The sequence below is a fragment of the Bombina bombina genome, chromosome 7 (genome assembly GCF_027579735.1).
Source record: "Bombina bombina isolate aBomBom1 chromosome 7, aBomBom1.pri, whole genome shotgun sequence".
Taxonomy (NCBI): Eukaryota; Metazoa; Chordata; class Amphibia; order Anura; family Bombinatoridae; genus Bombina; species Bombina bombina.
In genome coordinates, this window is record NC_069505.1 from 243,624,671 (window position 1) to 243,645,763 (window position 21,093).

Below are 21,093 nucleotides of genomic sequence, written 5' to 3' on the forward strand. Positions count from 1 at the left end.
TTGTACCAAAGAAGGTCAATTCCTTCAGACCAGTTATGGATCTATCATTATTGAATCGTTATGTTAGGATACCAACATTCAAGATGGTTACTGTAGGTCTATCCTGCCTTTTGTTTAGCAAGGGCATTATATGTCTACAATAGATTTACAGGATGTGTATCTGCATATTCCGATTCATCCAGATCACTTTTAGTGTCTGAGATTCTCTTTTTAGACAAGCATTATCAGTTTTGTGGCTCTACTATTTGGTCTAGCCTCAGTTCCAAGAATTTTTTTCAAAGGTTCTCGGTGCCCTTCTTTCTGTAATCAGAGAATAGGGTTTTGGTATTTCCTTATTTGGACGATATCTTGGTACTTGCTCAGTCTTCTCATTTTCGAAGAATCTCATACGAATCGACTTGTGTTGTTTCTTCAAGTTCATGGTTGGAGGATCAATTTACCAATCAGTTTATTGATTCCTCAGACAAGGGTAACCTTTTTAGGTTTCTAGATAAATTCAGTGTCTATGACTCTGTCCTTGTCAGACAAGAGAAGTTTAACATTGATATCAGCTTGTCAAAACCTTCAGTCACAATCATTCCCTTTGGTAGCCTTATGCATGGAAATGTTGGATCTTAGGACTGCCGCATCAGTTGCGATCTCCTTTGCTCGTTTTCACATGCGACCTCTTCAGCTCTGTATGCTGAACCAATGGTGCAGGGATTACTCAAAGATAACTCAATTAATATCTTTAAACCGATTTTACGACACTCTCTGACATGGTGGACAGATCACCATCGTTTAGTTCAGGGGGCTTCTTTGTTCTTCCGACCTGGACTATAATCTCAACAGATACGAGTCTTACAGGTTGGGGAGCTGTGTGGGGGTATCTGACGGCACAAGGGGTTTGGGAATCTCAGGAGGTGAGATTTCAGATCAATATTTTGGAACCCCGTGCAATTTTCAGAGCTCTTCAGTCTTGGCCTCTTCTGAAGAGAGAGTTGTTCATTGTTTTCAGATAAGACATTGTCACAACTGTGGCATACATCAATCATCAAGGAGGGACTCACAGTCCTCTGGCTATGAAAGAAGTATCTCGAATTTTGGTTTGGGCGGAATCCAGCTCCTGTCTAATCTCTGCGGTTTATATCCCAGGTATGGACAATTGGAAAGCGGATTATCTCAGTCGCCAAATGTTGCATCCGGGCGAATGGTCTCTTCACCCAGAGGTATTTCTTCAGATTGTTCAAATGTGGGAACTTCCAGAAATAGTTTTGATGGCTTCTCATCTAAACAAGAAACTTCCCAGGTATCTGTCCAGATCCCGGGATCCTCAGGCGGAGGCAGTGGATGCATTTTCACTTCCTTGGAAGTATCATCCTGCCTATATCTTTCCGCCTCTAGTTCTTCTTCCAAGAGTAATCTCCAAGATTCTGAAGGAATGCTCGTTTGTTCTGCTGGTAGCTCCGGCATGGCCTCACAGGTTTTGGTATGCGGATCTTGTCCGGATGGCCTCTTGCCAACCGTGGACTCTTCCGTTAAGACCAGACCTTTTGTCTCAAGGTCCTTTTTTCCATCAGGATCTGAAATCCTTAAATTTAAAGGTATGGAGATTGAACGCTTAATTCTTGGTCAAAGAGGTTTCTCTGACTCTGTGATTAATACTATGTTACAGGCTCGTACATCTATATCCAGAGAGATATATTATAGAGTCTGGAAGACTTATATTTCTTGGTGTCTTTCTCATCATTTTTCTTGGTATTCTTTTAGAATACCGAGAATTTTACAATTTCTTCAGGATGGTTTGGATAAGGGTTTGTCCGCAAGTTCTTTGAAAGGACAAATCTCTGCTCTTTCTGTTCTTTTTCACAGAAAGATTGCTATTCTTCCTGATATTCATTGTTTTGTACAAGCTTTGGTTCGTATAAAACCTGTCATTAAGTCAATTTCTCCTCCTTGGAGTTTGAATTTGGTTCTGGGAGCTCTTCAAGCTCCTCCGTTTGAACCTATGCATTCATTGGACATTAAATTACTTTCTTGGAAAGTTTTGTTCCTTTTGGCCATCTCTTCTGCTAGAAGAGTTTCTGAATTATCTGCTCTTTCGTGTGAGTCTCCTTTTCTGATTTTTCATCAGGATAAGGCGGTGTTGCGAACTTCTTTTGAATTTTTACCTAAAGTTGTGAATTCCAACAACATTAGTAGAGAAATTGTGGTTCCTTCATTATGTCCTAATCCTAAGAATTCTAAGGAGAAATCGTTGCATTCTTTGGATGTTGTTAGAGCTTTGAAATATTATGTTGAAGCTACGAAATCTTTCTGTAAGACTTCTAGTCTATTTGTTATCTTTTCCGGTTCTAGGAAAGGCCAGAAAGCTTCTGCCATTTCTTTGGCATCTTGGTTGAAATCCTTAATTCATCTTGCCTATGTTGAGTCGGGTAAAATTCCGCCTCAGAGAATTACAGCTCATTCTACTAGGTCAGTATCTACTTCCTGGGCGTTTAGGAATGAAGCTTCGGTTGACCAGATCTGCAAAGCAGCAACTTGGTCCTCTTTGCATACTTTTACTAAATTCTACCATTTTGATGTATTTTCTTCTTCTGAAGCAATTTTTGGTAGAAAAGTTCTTCAGGCAGCGGTTTCAGTTTGAATCTTCTGCTTAGGTTTTTCATTAAACTTTATTTTGGGTGTGGATTATTTTCAGCAGGAATTGGCTGTCTTTATTTTATCCCTCCCTCTCTAGTGACTCTTGTGTGGAAAGATCCACATCTTGGGTAGTCATTATCCCATACGTCACTAGCTCATGGACTCTTGTTAATTACATGAAAGAAAACATAATTTATGTAAGAACTTACCTGATAAATTCATTTCTTTCATATTAACAAGAGTCCATGAGGCCCACCCTTTTTTTGGGGTGTTTATGATTTTTTTGTATAAAGCACAATTATTCCAATTCCTTATTTTATATGCTTCGCACTTTTTTTCTTATCACCCCACTTCTTGGCTATTCGTTAAACTGATTTGTGGGTGTGGTGAGGGGTGTATTTATAGGCATTTTAAGGTTTGGGAAACTTTGCCCCTCCTGGTAGGAATGTATATCCCATACGTCACTAGCTCATGGACTCTTGTTAATATGAAAGAAATGAATTTATCAGGTAAGTTCTTACATAAATTATGTTTTTTTGACGTGTTTACACATCATTGGACATCACTGTGTGTGTATATATACAGTATATGTGTGTGTGTGTATATATATATATATATATATATATATATATATGTATGTATGTACGTATATATATATGTGTGTGTGTGTGTGTGTGTGTGTGTGTGTGTGAAAAACTATAAGAAATGATATTTAACATAACTATCACAAGTCTCCTTATACAAAGATCTCTAAATACAGACACTGGATACACATACAGATACAAAGCCAGTTGCAGATAGTGGGAGCAAGTGAGAGGTAGATAGTTGTCCGAGATATGTTTTGGGGGGCCTGAAAGAGAGCGCAGAACTCCTACGGCCTTGGTTATTGTTGCGTCTGGTTGGCAGAATGGAGTTTCTAAATGTACTTACACTTTAGGAAAACGCACAAGCCGCAAGTGAAGGCAGAGCTATCCTGAAACCTAACTTAGTTGTACCCTGATTTACTCTCCATCAGCTGAATCCCAAACATGGTTGGCATCTGCAGTAGAAAAGGAGCGCGCATCCACAGAAGAACTTCTTTCCATTAAGACTCAGATAGCTGCTATTGAGTCCCAAAACAGCCTCCTGCGTCAAGAGAAAAGCAGGCTCCAGGCTCAGTTAGAAGTGGAGAAATCCAGGTTGTCGCAGATGGAGGAAGAGCACAGCAGGTATAGACTCTTCTGCACACATATTAATGCTAGTGATTCTGTATTGTTGTGTGTACAGCATTCAATAAATTCATTAGGACATTACTGATCTTACCTTATTGACCCTTGTAAAGTGCTTAAACACATTGCTAAAGTCCCACTCAGGAGCAGCACACAGCCAGTGAGCCAATTAGGACTGACATGCGCATGCTGTAGCCACCAATTATCGGGTGCTGCACTGTGTTTCAGCTTTTAAGCAGGTCTTGAGCTGTGTTTAACCCCTTTAATTTGGTTAAATAGAGTTTGTGAAGGAAACTAGTGCTCTAAAAAATGTTCCTTTAAGATATAACTGTCGGTTCTATAAATAAATAATCTCTTAATCATTTTAAGGGCACTGTATTTCACTTTAATTCTCTACGTTTTTCCTATTTATTAGCTCTTGGTTTACAGTGTACATGGGGATATTTGATTTCTTTATTAATTTAACTTTTTTTTTATTCCAAATGCATTTAATTTTATTTTTCTTAAAGAAATCAAGTGGAATTAGAAAATCTGAAGACAGAGTATAAAAAAGCAGTGGAAGAAGCAAGAAAAGAAAAGGTGATATATTTACCTTATTTACACGGCACCAAGCATTTATACAGAGCGAGTAACTGTACATTACACACATGTGACACTGATACTTTTATTTATACGGCACCGAGCATTTATACAGAGCGAGTAACTGTACATTATACACATGTGACACTGATACTTTTATTTATACGGCACCGAGCATTTATACAGAGCGAGTAACTGTACATTACACACATGTGACACTGATACTTTTATTTATACGGCACCGAGCATTTATACAGAGCGAGTAACTGTACATTACACACATGTGACACTAATGATACTTAATTTTATTTATACAGCACCGAGCATTTATACAGAGCGAGTAACTGTACATTACACACATGGGACACTGATATTTTTATTTATACAGCACCGAGCATTTATACAGAGCGAGTAACTGTACATTACACACATGTGAGACTAATGATACTTAATTTTATTTATACAGCACCGAGCATTTATACAGAGCGAGTAACTGTACATTACACACATGTGACACTGATACTTTTATTTATACGGCACCGAGCATTTATACAGAGCGAGTAACTGTACATTACACACATGTGACACTGATACTTTTATTTATACGGCACCGAGCATTTATACAGAGCAAGTAACTGTACATTACACACATGTGACACTAATGATACTTATTTTTATTTATACATCACCGAGCATTTATACAGAGCAAGTAACTGTACATTACACACGTGTGACACTAATGATACTTATTTTTATTTATACGGCACTGAGCATTTATACAGAGCGAGTAACTGTACATTACACACATGTGACACTAATGATACTTATTTTTATTTATACGGCACCGAGCATTTATACAGAGCGAGTAACTGTACATTACACACATGTGACACTGATACTTTTATTTATACGGCACCGAGCATTTATACAGAGCGAGTAACTGTACATTACACACATGTGACACTAATGATACTTAATTTTATTTATACAGCACCGAGCATTTATACAGAGCGAGTAACTGTACATTACACACATGGGACACTGATATTTTTATTTATACAGCACCGAGCATTTATACAGAGCGAGTAACTGTACATTACACACATGTGAGACTAATGATACTTAATTTTATTTATACAGCACCGAGCATTTATACAGAGCGAGTAACTGTACATTACACACATGTGACACTGATACTTTTATTTATACGGCACCGAGCATTTATACAGAGCGAGTAACTGTACATTACACACATGTGACACTGATACTTTTATTTATACGGCACCGAGCATTTATACAGAGCAAGTAACTGTACATTACACACATGTGACACTAATGATACTTATTTTTATTTATACATCACCGAGCATTTATACAGAGCAAGTAACTGTACATTACACACGTGTGACACTAATGATACTTATTTTTATTTATACGGCACTGAGCATTTATACAGAGCGAGTAACTGTACATTACACACATGTGACACTAATGATACTTATTTTTATTTATACGGCACCGAGCATTTATACAGAGCGAGTAACTGTACATTACACACATATGTGACACTAGTGATACTTATTTTTATTTATACAGCATCGAGCATTTATACAGAGCGAGTAACTGTACGTTACACACATGTGACACTAATGATACTTCTTTTTATTTATACGGCACCAAGCATTTATACAGATCGAGTAACTGTACATTACACACATGTGACACTAATGATACTTTTATTTATATGGCACCGAACATTTATACAGAGCAAGTAACTGTACATTACACACATGTGACACTAATGATACTTATTTTTATTTATACGGCACCGAGCATTTATACAGAGTGAGTAACTGTACATTTCACATGTGTGACATTAATGACACTTATTTTTATTTATACGGCACCGAGCATTTATACAGAGCGAGTAACTGTACATTACACATATGTGACACTAGTGATACTTATTTTTATTTATACAGCATCGAGCATTTATACAGAGCGAGTAACTGTACGTTACACACATGTGACACTAATGATACTTCTTTTTATTTATACGGCACCAAGCATTTATACAGATCGAGTAACTGTACATTACACACATGTGACACTAATGATACTTATTTTATTTATACAGCATCGAGCATTTATACAGAGCGAGTAACTGTACGTTACACACATGTGACACTGATACTTATTTTTATTTACACGGCACCGAGCAATTATACAGAGCGAGTAACTGTACATTACACACGTGTGACACTAATGATACTTATTTTTATTTATATGGCACCGAGCATTTATACAGAGCGAGTAACTGTACATTACACACGTGTGACACTAATGATACTTATTTATATTTATACGGCACTGAGCATTTATACAGAGCGAGTAACTGTACATTACACACATGACACTAATGATACTTTTTTTAATTTATACGGCACCGAGCATTTATACAGAGCGAGTAACTGTACATTACATACATGTGACACTAATGATACTTATTTTTATTTATACAGCACCGAGCATTTATACAGAGCGAGTAACTGTACATTACACACATGTTACATTAATGATACTTATTTTTATTTATACATCACCGAGCATTTATACAGAGCGAGTAACTGTACGTTACACACATGTGACATTAATGATACTTATTTTTATTTATACGGCACTGAGCATTTATACAGAGCGAGTAACTGTACATTACACACATGTGACACTAATGATACTTATTTTTATTTATACATCACCGAGCATTTATACAGAGCGAGTAACTGTACATTACACACATGTGACACTAATGATACTTATTTTTATTTATACAGCACCAAGCATTTATACAGAGCAAGTAACTGTACATTACACACATGTGACACTAATGATACTTATTTTTATTTATACGGCACCAAGCATTTATACAGAGCAAGTAACTGTACATTTCACACGTGTGACACTAATGATACTTTTATTTATATGGCACCGAACATTTATACAGAGCAAGTAACTGTACATTACACACATGTGACACTAATGATACTTATTTTTATTTATACGGCACCGAGCATTTATACAGAGTGAGTAACTGTACATTTCACATGTGTGACATTAATAACACTTATTTTTATTTATACGGCACCAAGCATTTATACAGAGCGAGTAACACTACATTACACACATGTGACACTAATGATACTTTTATTTATACGGCACCGAGCATTTATACAGAGCGAGTAACTGTACATTACACACGTGACACTAATGATACTTATTTTTATTTATACAGCATCGAGCATTTATACAGAGCGAGTAACTGTACATTACACACGTGTGACATTAATGATACTTATTTTTATTTATACTTCACCAAGCATTTATACAGAGTGAGTAACTGTACATTACACACATGTGACACTGATATTTATTTTTATTTATACGGCACCGAACATTTATACAGAGCGAGTAACTGTATATTACACACATGTGACACTAATGATAGTTATTTTTATTTATACGGCACTGAGCATTTATACAGAGCGAGTAACTGTACATTACACACGTGACATTAATGATACTTGTTTTTCTTTTACAAGATACGATGAGTCCATGGATATTATCCTTACTTATGGGATATCACCTCCTGGTCAGCAGGAGGAGGCAAAGAGCACCACAGCATAGCTGTATATATAGCTCCTCCCTTCCCTCCCACTCCAGTCATTCTCTTTGCCTGTGTTAGTGTAGGAAGAGGTAAAGTGAGGTGTTCGTTTAGATTCTTCAATCAAGAGTTTATTTTTAAAATGGTACCAGTGAGTGCTGTTTTACTCAGGGTGTAGCCGTATTCCTTGTCAGCCTCTAGATAGCAGAGCTACAGGTGGCTTTAAAGCATTGGGAACTGGTGGGATTAATTTCTCACTGCGCCTCCCATACTGTGTGCTGCCCTTTTCCTGATGGTCTTAGCAATTATTAACTAAGGCCCTGTATGTCTCCACAGAATGACAGGAAGAAAAGAAGACTTCTTGATGCTGTGGGACTGTTCATGTTGTTGATCAGCACTAAGGTATGTGCAGCTTTAATTTCTGGGACAGAATTAACGCAGACACTGCTGCTATTTTTACTCCTCTGACTTCCTAAGTGTCACATACTCTTCAGGGCTTCCCTATTCTCTACATGGGGAGATGCGGTGGGGGAAGTTCAGGACATGGGAATTTTGTTTGACTAATTACAAAGGGACACTGAAAAAATATACTCTGTCTTTAGAGAGGCGTTCTTAAGCGCAACTGAGTTGGACTGTGGCCTTGACGCTGGGGACCCTGTTTTTGGGTCGGAGTAATTGAGGTTCCGGACCGTGATTTGGGTACACTTTTTATTATTTGGCCAGACCGCATGGTGTTGCTCAGCTACTTATGCTAGAACATAGGGAGCGCGATTTTTCGGCAGTTTACACTGGCGTATTAGATCACGCCCACGAAGGGCGGAGTTAGCTTTGCGCGCTCTGGAAAGCCACGCAGTTAGTCTCTACAGCAGTCCTTACAGGAGCGGATCTGTTTGCTAGCTGCCGAGACCGCATGGTTATCTATTGAAGCAAGCGGTCTTCGGCAGGGTAAACTTGGGGACTGAGATCGGAGTCCCGAAGAGCAGGTAGGCGCCTCAGCAGAGCTGTTGAGGCAGCAGAGGCTCTTAAGTTTATCGGTTTGAGTGTTTTTTCAATACCACTAAGATTTTTCAATACCACTAAGTTTGTTTCCTGTATACGTCCCGTGCTACATAACCGGAGTGTTGGGCTGTTAATTTATTGTTGCAAATTTAAAGGCACAGCATCTCATTGTTTTTCAGCAGTTTTTTTGCTTGCATTCATATTAGATTTAATTTTGTTTGCAATTCATGACCAAATTTGTTTTGCTCAATTGTCAACATGGATGATATTCTGAATGTTACATGTTCATTATGTTTGAATGCCACTGTGGAAACTCCTGTTACTTTTTGTCCCTCATGTACTGAGAGGGCATTGCAGTTTAGAGAACAAATGTTTTTTTGATAAAAATTTGGTGAAAGTGGATGTTTCTCAGCGTTCTTCCGATGAGATTCAGTGTATGCCACAACTTTCTCCCCAAGCGTCACAGTCCTTAACGCCTGCTCAGGCGCAGTCCAGTATCTCCGCAGCTTCGTCTGCGATTACACTGCAAGACATTGATGCAGTTATGTCATCTACACTTTCAGAAGCGTTATCTGCCTTTCCCGTATTGCAAGGCAAACGCAGAAGGAAGGACGCCCTCATGGTCAATACTGCTTCTGATGCCTTAATGGCGATATCAGATGTACCATCACAAGGCTCAGAATTGGAGGCCCTATCTGAAGGCAAACTTTCTGAATCGGAGAGCGCCTTACTGCCGACAAATTCAAAAGTGGTTTCTTTCCGGTTTAAGCTAGAACACCTCCGTCTGTTATTGAGGGAGGTTTTGGTGACTCTGGACGACTGTGATTCCATTGTAGTTCCTCCAGAAAAATTGAGTAAGTTGGACAGATATCTAGAAGTTCCTTCTTATTCAGATGTTTTTCCAGTTCCAAAGAGAACTAAGGAAATTATTTATAAGGAATGGGAGAAACCAGGTATTCCATTCTCCCCTTCTCCCGTTTTCAGGAAGATGGATCCTATAGCGGATGCTATTAGGGATTCTTGGCAGACGGTTCCTAAGGTGGAAGGAGCTATTTCCACCTTAGCTAAACGAACTACTATCCCTATTGAGGATAGTTGTGCCTTCAAGGACCCTATGGATAAGAAATTAGAGGATCTCCTTCAGAAGCTTTATGTTCATCAGGGGTTGCTTTTACAACCGGCGGCCTGCATTGTCACGGTTACGACTGCGGCTGCTTATTGATTTGATGCCCTGGAAGAATCTCTTAAGACTTAGACTTCTTTGGAAGAGATACAGGACAGGATTAAAGCTCTTAAATTGGCTAATTCCTTTGTTACGGATGCTTCTCTGCAGATTACCAAATTGGCGGCTAAGAGTTCAGGATTTTCCATCTTAGCGCGCTGAGTCTTATGGTTGAAATCTTGGTCTGCGGATGTGTCATCTAAATCTAAGCTTTTGGCTATTCCTTACAAGGGGAAGACCCTGTTTGGGCCTGACCTGAAGGAGATTATTTCTGACATCATGGAAGGTAAGGGTCATTCCCTCCCTCAGGATAAAAAATCCAAACAGAGGGGTCAACAGAGTAATTTTCGTGCCTTTCGAAATTTTAAGGGAACCACCCTTCCTCTTCTTCTAAACAGGAAGGTGTCTATTCACAAGCCAAATCTACCTGGAGACCAAACCAGTCTTGGAACAAGGGTAAACAATCCAAGAAGCCTGCTGCTGCTCCCAAGTCAGCATGAAGGGTTGACCCCCGATCAGGGACCGGATCTAGTAGGGGGCAGACTGTCTTTCTTCACCCAGGCTTGGATAAGAGATGTTCAGGATCCCTGGGCATTAGATATAGTGTCTCAGGGATACAAGCTGGAATTCAGAAATTCCCCCAAAAGAAGGTTTCTTCTTTCTCGATTGTCTGTAGACCAGATAAAGAGAGAGGCGTTCTTACGCTGTGTAAGAGACCTATCCTCCATGGGAGTAATTTGTCCCGTTCCAATTCAGGAGCAGGGACAGGGGTTTTATTCAAATCTGTTTGTAGTTCCCAAAAAAGAGGGAACTTTCAGACCTATCTTAGATCTCAAGAGTCTAAACAAGTTTCTCAGAGTTCCATCTTTCAAGATGGAAACTATTCGTACCATTCTTCCATTGATCCAGGAGGGTCAATTTATGACTACCGTGGATCTAAAGGATGCATATCTTCATGTTCCTATCCACAGATCATCACAAGTTCCTGAGGTTTGCCTTTCTAGACGAACATTTTCAGTTCGTGGCTCTTCCTCTCGGTCTGGCCACGGCATCCAGAATTTTCACAAAGGTTCTGGGGTCTCTACTGGCGGTTCTAAGGCCGCGGGGCATTGCAGTGGCACCTTATCTGGACGATATTCTGATCCAGGCGTCGTCTTATCAGCTAGCAAAGTCTCATACCGACATTGTTCTATCCTTCCTGAGGACTCATGGGTGGAAGGTAAATCTAGAAAAGAGTTTGCTAGTTCCACAGACAAGGGTTCCTTTCTTGGGAACTCTAATCGACTCTATGTCCATGAAAATCTTTTTGACGGAGGTCAGAAAATTAAAGATTCTGAACACATGCCGAGCTCTTCAGACAAATTCTCGGCCGTCAGTGGCTCAGTGCATTGAGGTAATTGGATTGATGGTAGCGACAATGGACATCATTCCATTTGCTCGGTTTCATCTCAGGCCTCTGCAACTGACCATGCTCAGTCAGTGAAATGGAGACTATATACAAATTTGTCTCCTCAAATAAATCTAGACCAGAGAAGAAGGGACTCTCTTCTATGGTGGTTGTCGCGGGATTATCTATCCCAGGGGACATGCTTCCGCAGACCCTCATGGGTGATAGTGACAACGGATGCCAGCCTGATAGGATGGGGAGCAGTCTGCAACTCCCTGAGGGCTCAGGGTGTATGGACTCGAAAGGAGTCTCTACTTCCCATTAATATCCTAGAGTTGAGAGCAATATTCAATGCACTTTAGGCTTGGCCTCAGTTGGCTGCGGCCAAGTTCATCAGATTCCAGTTGGACAACATTACGACTGTAGCTTACATCAATCATCAGGGAGGAACAAGGAGTTCCTTAGCGATGACAGAAGTAGCCAAGATAATTCAGTGGGCGGAGGCTCACTCTTGTTATTTGTCGGCGATCCACATCCCAGGTGTGGAAAACTGGGAAGCCGATTTTTTGAGCAGACAGACATTTCATCCAGGAGAATGGGAACTTCATCCGGAGGTATTTGCCAACCTGATTCTCAGATGGGGCAGGCCAGAGTTGGATCTTCTAGCGTCTCGTCAGAATGCCAAGCTTCCGAGATACGGGTCCAGGTCCAGGGATCCCCAGGCCGAGCGGATAGATGCCTTGGCAGTACCTTGGTCTTTCAGCCTAGCTTATGTGTTCCCTCCATTTGCTCTCCTTCCCAGGGTGATTGCTCGAGTCAAACAGGAGAGGGCTTCGGTGATCCTCATCGCTCCTGCATGGCCTTGCAGGACTTGGTATGCCGATCTTGTGGACATGTTATCTCAGCCACCATGGAAGCTTCCATGGAGGAAAGACCTCATTCAGGGACCCTTCTATCATCCGAATCTAGTTTCTCTGCAGCTAACTGCTTGGAGATTGAACGCTTAATTTTATCCAAGCGAGGGTTTTCTGATTCGGTCATAGATACTTTGATTCAGGCACGTAAGCCTGTTACTAGAAAAATTTACCATAAGATATGGCGTAAATATCTTTATTGGTGCGAATCCAAGGGCTACTCATGGAGTAGGGTTAGGATTCCCAGGATTTTGTCTTTTCTCCAAGACGGATTGGAGAAGGGTTGTCAGCAAGTTCCTTAAAGGGACAGATTTCTGCTTTATCTATTTTGTTGCACAAGCGTCTGGCAGATGTTCCAGATGTTCAATCTTTTTGTCAGGCTCTGACTAGAATGAGGCCTGTGTTTAGACCAATTGCTCCTCCTTGGAGTTTGAATTTAGTTCTTATTGTTCTTCAAGGGGTTCCGTTTGAACCCTATGCATTCCATAGATATTAAGTTACTATCTTGGAAAGTTTTATTTTTGGTTGCTATTTCTTCTGCTCACAGAGTATCTGAGCTTTCAGCGTTAAAATGTGATTCTCCTTATCTTATTTTTCATTCGGATAAGGTGGTGTTACGTACCAAATCTGGTTTTCTTCATAAGGTTGTCTTAAATAAAAATATTAATCAGGAAATTGTTGTTCGTTCCTTGTGTCCTAATCCTTCTTCTAAGATGGAGCGACTGTTACATAATTTGGACGTGGTCCATGCCTTGAAGTTTTACTTACAGGCCACTAAGGATTTTCGTCAATCGTCTTCCCTGTTTGTTATGTTTTCTGGGAAGCGTAGGGGTCAGAAAGCTACGGCTACCTCTCTCATTTTGGCTGAAGAGTATCATCCGTTTTGCATATGAGACTGCTGGACAGCAGCCTCCTGATCGAAATACGGCTCATTCCACTAGGGCTGTGGCTTCCTCATGGGCATTCAAAAATTATTCTTCTGTTGAACAGATTTGCAAAGCTGCAACTTGGTCTTCTCTTCACACTTTTTCCAAATTTTACAAATTTTATACTTTTGCCTCGTCCGAGGCTGTTTTTGGGAGAAAAGTTCTTCAAGCAGTGGTTCCTTCCGTTTAGGTTCCCTGTCTTGTCCATACCCTTTCATCCGTGTACTATAGCTTTGGTACTGTATCCCATAAGTAAGGATGAAATCTGTGGACTCATCGTATCTTGTAAAAGAAAAGGAAATTTATTCTTACCCGATAAATTTCTTTCTTTTACGATACGATGAGTCTACGGCCCACCCTGTTTTTGTATGACAGGTCTTTTATTTTTGTTAAACTTCAGTTACCTCTGCACTTTGGCTTTTCCTTTCTCTTCTTAACTTTGGTCGAATGACTGGAGTGGGAGGGAAGGGAGGTGCTATATATACAGCTCTGTATACAGTAAGGATGAAATCCGTGGACTCATCGTATCGTAAAAGAAACAAATTTATCAGGTAAGAATAAATTTCCTTTTATTTATAAAGCACTGAGCAATTATACAGAGCGAGTAACTGTACATTACACACATGTGACACTAATGATATTTTTATTTATACGGCACTGAGCATTTATACAGAGCGAGTTACTGTACATTAGACACATGTGACATTAATGATACTTATTTTTATTTATACAGCACCGAGCATTTATACAGAGCGAGTAACTGTACATTACACACATGTGACACTGATACTTTTATTTATACGGCACCAAGCATTTATACAGAGCGAGTAACTGTACATTACACATATGTGACATTAATTATACTTATTTTTATTTATAAAGCACCGAGCATTTATACAGAGCGAGTAACTGTACATTACACACATGTGACACTAATGATACTTTTATTTATATGGCACCGAACATTTATACAGAGCGAGTAACTGTACATTACACACGTGTGACACTAATGATACTTATTTTTATTTATACGGCACCGAGCATTTATACAGAGCGAGTAACTGTACATTACACACGTGACACTAATGATACTTCTTTTTATTTATACGGCACCGAGCATTTATACAGAGCGAGTAACTGTACATTACACACATGTGACACTAATGATACTTCTTTTTATTTATACGGCACCGAGCATTTATACAGAGCGAGTAACTGTACATTACACATGTGACACTAATGATACTTCTTTTTATTTATACGGCACCAAGCATTTATACAGAGCGAGTAACTGTACATTACACACATGTGACACTAATGATACTTATTTTTATTTATATGGCACCGAGCATTTATACAGAGCGAGTAACTGTACATTACACACGTGACACTAATGATACTTATTTTTATTTATACAGCACTGAGCATTTATACAGAGCGAGTAACTGTACATTACACACGTGACACTAATGATACTTATTTTTATTTATACAGCACTGAGCATTTATACAGAGCGAGTAACTGTACGTTACACACATGTGACATTAATGACACTTATTTTTATTTATACAGCACCGAGCATTTATACAGAGCAAGTAACTGTACATTACACACACATGTGACATTAATGACACTTATTTTTATTTATACAGCACTGAGCATTTATACAGAGCGAGTAACTGTACATTACACACACATGTGACATTAATGACACTTATTTTTATTTATACAGCACTGAGCATTTATACAGAGCGAGTAACTGTACGTTACACACATGTGACATTAATGATACTTATTTTTATTTATACGGCACCGAGCATTTATACAGAGCGAGTAACTGTACATTACACACATGTGACATTAATGATACTTATTTTTATTTATACAGAGCAAGTAACTGTACATTACACACGTGTGACACTAATGATACTTATTTTTATTTATACGGCACCAAGCATTTATACAGAGCAAGTAACTGTACATTACACACATGTGACACTAATGATACTTATTTTTATTTATATGGCACCAAGCATTTATACAGAGCGAGTAACTGTACATTACACACATGTGACACTAATGATACTTTTATTTATACAGCACCGAGCATTTATACAGAGCGAGTAACTGTACATTACACACATGTGACACTAATGATACTTCTTTTTATTTATACGGCACCGAGCATTTATACAGAGCAAGTAACTGTACATTACACACATGTGACACTAATGATACTTTTATTTATATGGCACCGAACATTTATACAGAGCGAGTAACTGTACATTACACACATGTGACACTAATGATACTAATTTTTATTTATACGGCACTGAGCATTTATACAGAGCGAGTGACATTAATGATACTTATTTTTATATATACCGCACCGAGCATTTATAAAGAGCGAGTAACTGTACATTACACACGTGACATTAATGATACTTATTTTTTATTATACGGCACCGAGCAGTTATACAGAGCGAGTAACTGTACATTACACACATGTGACACTAATGATACTTATTTTTATTTATACAGCACCGAGCATTTATACAGAGCGAGTAACTGTACGTTACACACATGTGACACTAGTGATACTTATTTTTATTTATACGGCACCGATCATTTATACAGAGCGAGTAACTGTACATTACACACATGTGACATTAATGATACTTATTTTTATTTATACAGAGCAAGTAACTGTACATTACACACATGTGACACTAATGATACTTTTATTTATATGGCACCGAACATTTATACAGAGCAAGTAACTGTACATTACACACATGTGACACTAATGATACTTATTTTTATTTATACAGCACCGAGCATTTATACAGAGCGAGTAACTGTACATTACACACATGTGACACTAGTGATACTTATTTTTATTTATACAGCACCGAGCATTTATACAGAGCGAGTAACTGTACATTACACACATGTGACACTAATGATACTAATTTTTATTTATACAGCACCGAGCATTTATACAGAGCGAGTAACTGTACATTACACACATGTGACACTAATGATACTAATTTTTATTTATACGGCACTGAGCATTTATACAGAGCGAGTAACTGTACATTACACACATGTGACACTAATGATACTTCTTTTTATTTATACGGCACCGAGCATTTATACAGAGCGAGTAACTGTACATTACACACATGTGACACTAATGATACTTATTTTTATTTATACAGCACCGAGCATTTATACAGAGCGAGTAACTGTACATTACACACGTGACACTAATGATACTTATTTTTATTTATACGGCACCGAGCATTTATACAGAGCAAGTAACTGTACATTACACATATGTGACATTAATGATACTTATTTTTATTTATACTGCACTGAGCATTTATACAGAGCGAGTAACTGTACATTACACACATGTGACACTAATGATACTTATTTTTATTTATACTGCACCAAGCATTTATACAGAGCAAGTAACTGTACATTACACACATGTGACACTAATGATACTTTTATTTATACGGCACTGAGCATTTATACAGAGCAAGTAACTGTACATTACACACATGTGACACTAATGATACTAATTTTTATTTATACTGCACTGAGCATTTATACAGAGCGAGTAACTGTACATTACACACATGTGACACTAATGATACTTATTTTTATTTATACTGCACCGAGCATTTATACAGAGCGAGTAACTGTACATTACACACATGTGACACTAATGATACTTATTTCTCCAACATAGGTGTGTCCGGTCCACGGCGTCATCCTTACTTGTGGGATATTCTCTTCCCCAACAGGAAATGGCAAAGAGCCCAGCAAAGCTGGTCACATGATCCCTCCTAGGCTCCGCCTACCCCAGTCATTCTCTTTGCCGTTGTACAGGCAACATCTCCACGGAGATGGCTTAGAGTTTTTTAGTGTTTAACTGTAGTTTTTATTATTCAATCAAGAGTTTGTTATTTTGAAATAGTGCTGGTATGTACTATTTACTCAGAAACAGAAAAGAGATGAAGATTTCTGTTTGTATGAGGAAAATGATTTTAGCAACCGTCACTAAAATCCATGGCTGTTCCACACAGGACTGTTGAGAGCAATTAACTTCAGTTGGGGGAACAGTGAGCAGTCTCTTGCTGCTTGAGGTATGACACATTCTAACAAGACGATGTAATGCTGGAAGCTGTCATTTTCCCTCTGGGATCCGGTAAGCCATGTTTATTACGATTGTAAATAAGGGCTTCAAAAAGGGCTTATTAAGACTGTAGACTTTTTTTGGGCTAAATCGATTGATTATTAACACATATTTAGCCTTGAGGAATCATTTTATCTGGGTATTTTGATATAATAATATCGGCAGGCACTGTTTTAGACACCTTATTCTTTAGGGGCTTTCCCAAAGCATAGGCAGAGTCTCATTTTCGCGCCGGTGTTGCGCACTTGTTTTTGAGAGGCATGGCATGCAGTCGCATGTGAGAGGAGCTCTGATACTTAGAAAAGACTTTCTGAAGGCGTCATTTGGTATCGTATTCCCCTTGGGGCTTGGTTGGGTCTCAGCAAAGCAGATACCAGGGACTGTAAAGGGTCAGACATTGCATCCGGGGGAGTGGGAACTCCATCCGGAAATCTTTGCCCAAGTCACTCAGCTGTGGGGCATTCCAGACATGGATCTGATGGCCTCTCGTCAGAACTTCAAAGTTCCTTGCTACGGGTCCAGATCCAGGGATCCCAAGGCGGCTCTAGTGGATGCACTAGTAGCACCTTGGACCTTCAAACTAGCTTATGTGTTCCCGCCGTTTCCTCTCATCCCCAGGCTGGTAGCCAGGATCAATCAGGAGAGGGCGTCGGTGATCTTGATAGCTCCTGCGTGGCCACGCAGGACTTGGTACGCAGATCTGGTAAATATGTCATCGGCTCCTCCTTGGAAGCTACCTTTGAGACGAGACCTTCTTGTTCAGGGTCCGTTCGAACATCCGAATCTGGTTTCACTCCAGCTGACTGCTTGGAGATTGAACGCTTGATCTTATCGAAGCGAGGATTCTCAGATTCTGTTTTCGATACTCTTGTTCAGGCCAGAAAGCCTGTAACTAGAAAGATTTACCACAAAATTTGGAAAAAATATATCTGTTGGTGTGAATCTAAAGGATTCCCTTGGGACAAGGTTAAGATTCCTAGGATTCTATCCTTCCTTCAAGAAGGATTGGAAAAAGGATTATCTGCAAGTTCCCTGAAGGGACAGATTTCTGCCTTGTCTGTGTTACTTCACAAAAAGCTGGCCGCTGTGCCAGATGTTCAAGCCTTTGTTCAGGCTCTGGTTAGAATTAAGCCTGTTTACAAACCTTTGACTCCTCCTTGGAGTCTCAATTTAGTTCTTTCAGTTCTTCAGGGGGTTCCGTTTGAACCCTTGCATTCCGTTGATATTAAGTTATTATCTTGGAAAGTTTTGTTTTTAGTTGCAATTTCTTCTGCTAGAAGAGTTTCAGAATTATCTGCTCTGCAGTGTTCTCCTCCTTATCTGGTGTTCCATGCAGATAAGGTGGTTTTACGTACTAAACCTGGTTTTCTTCCAAAAGTTGTTTCTAACAAAAACATTAACCAGGAGATTATCGTACCTTCTCTGTGTCCGAAACCAGTTTCAAAGAAGGAACGTTTGTTGCACAATTTGGATGTTGTTCGCGCTCTAAAATTCTATTTAGATGCTACAAAGGATTTTAGACAAACATCTTCCTTGTTTGTTGTTTATTCCGGTAAAAGGAGAGGTCAAAAAGCAACTTCTACCTCTCTCTCTTTTTGGATTAAAAGCATCATCAGATTGGCTTACGAGACTGCCGGACGGCAGCCTCCCGAAAGAATCACAGCTCATTCCACTAGGGCTGTGGCTTCCACATGGGCCTTCAAGAACGAGGCTTCTGTTGATCAGATATGTAGGGCAGCGACTTGGTCTTCACTGCACACTTTTACCAAATTTTACAAGTTTGATACTTTTGCTTCTTCTGAGGCTATTTTTGGGAGAAAGGTTTTGCAAGCCGTGGTGCCTTCCATTTAGGTGACCTGATTTGCTCCCTCCCTTCATCCGTGTCCTAAAGCTTTGGTATTGGTTCCCACAAGTAAGGATGACGCCGTGGACCGGACACACCTATGTTGGAGAAAACAGAATTTATGTTTACCTGATAAATTACTTTCTCCAACGGTGTGTCCGGTCCACGGCCCGCCCTGGTTTTTTTAATCAGGTCTGATAATTTATTTTCTTTAACTACAGTCACCACGGTACCATATGGTTTCTCCTATGCAAATATTCCTCCTTAACGTCGGTCGAATGACTGGGGTAGGCGGAGCCTAGGAGGGATCATGTGACCAGCTTTGCTGGGCTCTTTGCCATTTCCTGTTGGGGAAGAGAATATCCCACAAGTAAGGATGACGCCGTGGACCGGACACACCGTTGGAGAAAGTAATTTATCAGGTAAACATAAATTCTGTTTTTTATTTATACGGCACCGAGCATTAATACAGAGCGAGTAACTGTACATTACACACATGTGACACTAATGATACTTTTATTTATACGGCACCAAGCATTTATACAGAGCGAGTAACTGTACATTACACACATGTGACACTAATGATACTTTTATTTATATGGCACCGAACATTTATACAGAGCGAGTAACTGTACATTACACACATGTGACACTAATGATACTTTTATTTATATGGCACCGAACATTTATACAGAGCGAGTAACTGTACATTACACACGTGTGACACTAATGATACTTATTTTTATTTATACGGCACCGAGCATTTATACAGAGCGAGTAACTGTACATTACACACGTGACACTAATGATACTTTTATTTATACGGCACCGAGCATTTATACAGAGCGAGTAACTGTACATTACACACATGTGACACTAATGATACTTTTATTTATATGGCACCGAACATTTATACAGAGCGAGTAACTGTACATTACACACATGTGACACTAATGATACTTATTTTTATTTATACGGCACCGAGCATTTATACAGAGCGAGTAACTGTACATTACACACGTGACACTAATGATACTTTTATTTATACGGCACCGAGCATTTATACAGAGCGAGTAACTGTACATTACACACATGTGACACTAATGATACTTTTATTTATACGGCACCGAGCATTTATACAGAGCGAGTAACTGTACATTACACACATGTGACATTAATGATACTTATTTTTATTTATACTGCACTGAGCATTTATAGAGAGCGAGTAACTGTACATTACACACATGTGACACTAATGATACTTATTTTTATTTATACTGCACTGAGCATTTATAGAGAGCGAGTAACTGTACATTACACACATGTGACACTAATGATACTTTTATTTATACGGCACCGAGCATTTATACAGAGCGAGTAACTGTACATTACACACATGTGACACTGATATTTTTATTTATATGGCACCGAACATTTATACAGAGCGAGTAACTGTACATTACACACATGTGACATTAATGACACTTATTTTTATTTATACGGCACCGAGCATTTATACAGAGCA

The 21,093-nt window shown here is 39.2% G+C and overlaps 1 protein-coding gene across 1 annotated transcript in view; it reads left to right on the forward strand.

The window, feature by feature from the left end:
* TMF1 (TATA element modulatory factor 1) overlaps positions 1-21,093 on the forward strand; it is a 197,874-nt gene that overhangs the window by 119,869 nt on the left and 56,912 nt on the right. Inside the window, exons 11-12 of the mRNA XM_053720684.1 lie at positions 3,638-3,830; positions 4,340-4,409. Of these exons, the coding sequence (XP_053576659.1) occupies positions 3,638-3,830; positions 4,340-4,409 (263 nt within the window). The remainder of the gene's footprint in view (positions 1-3,637; positions 3,831-4,339; positions 4,410-21,093) is intronic.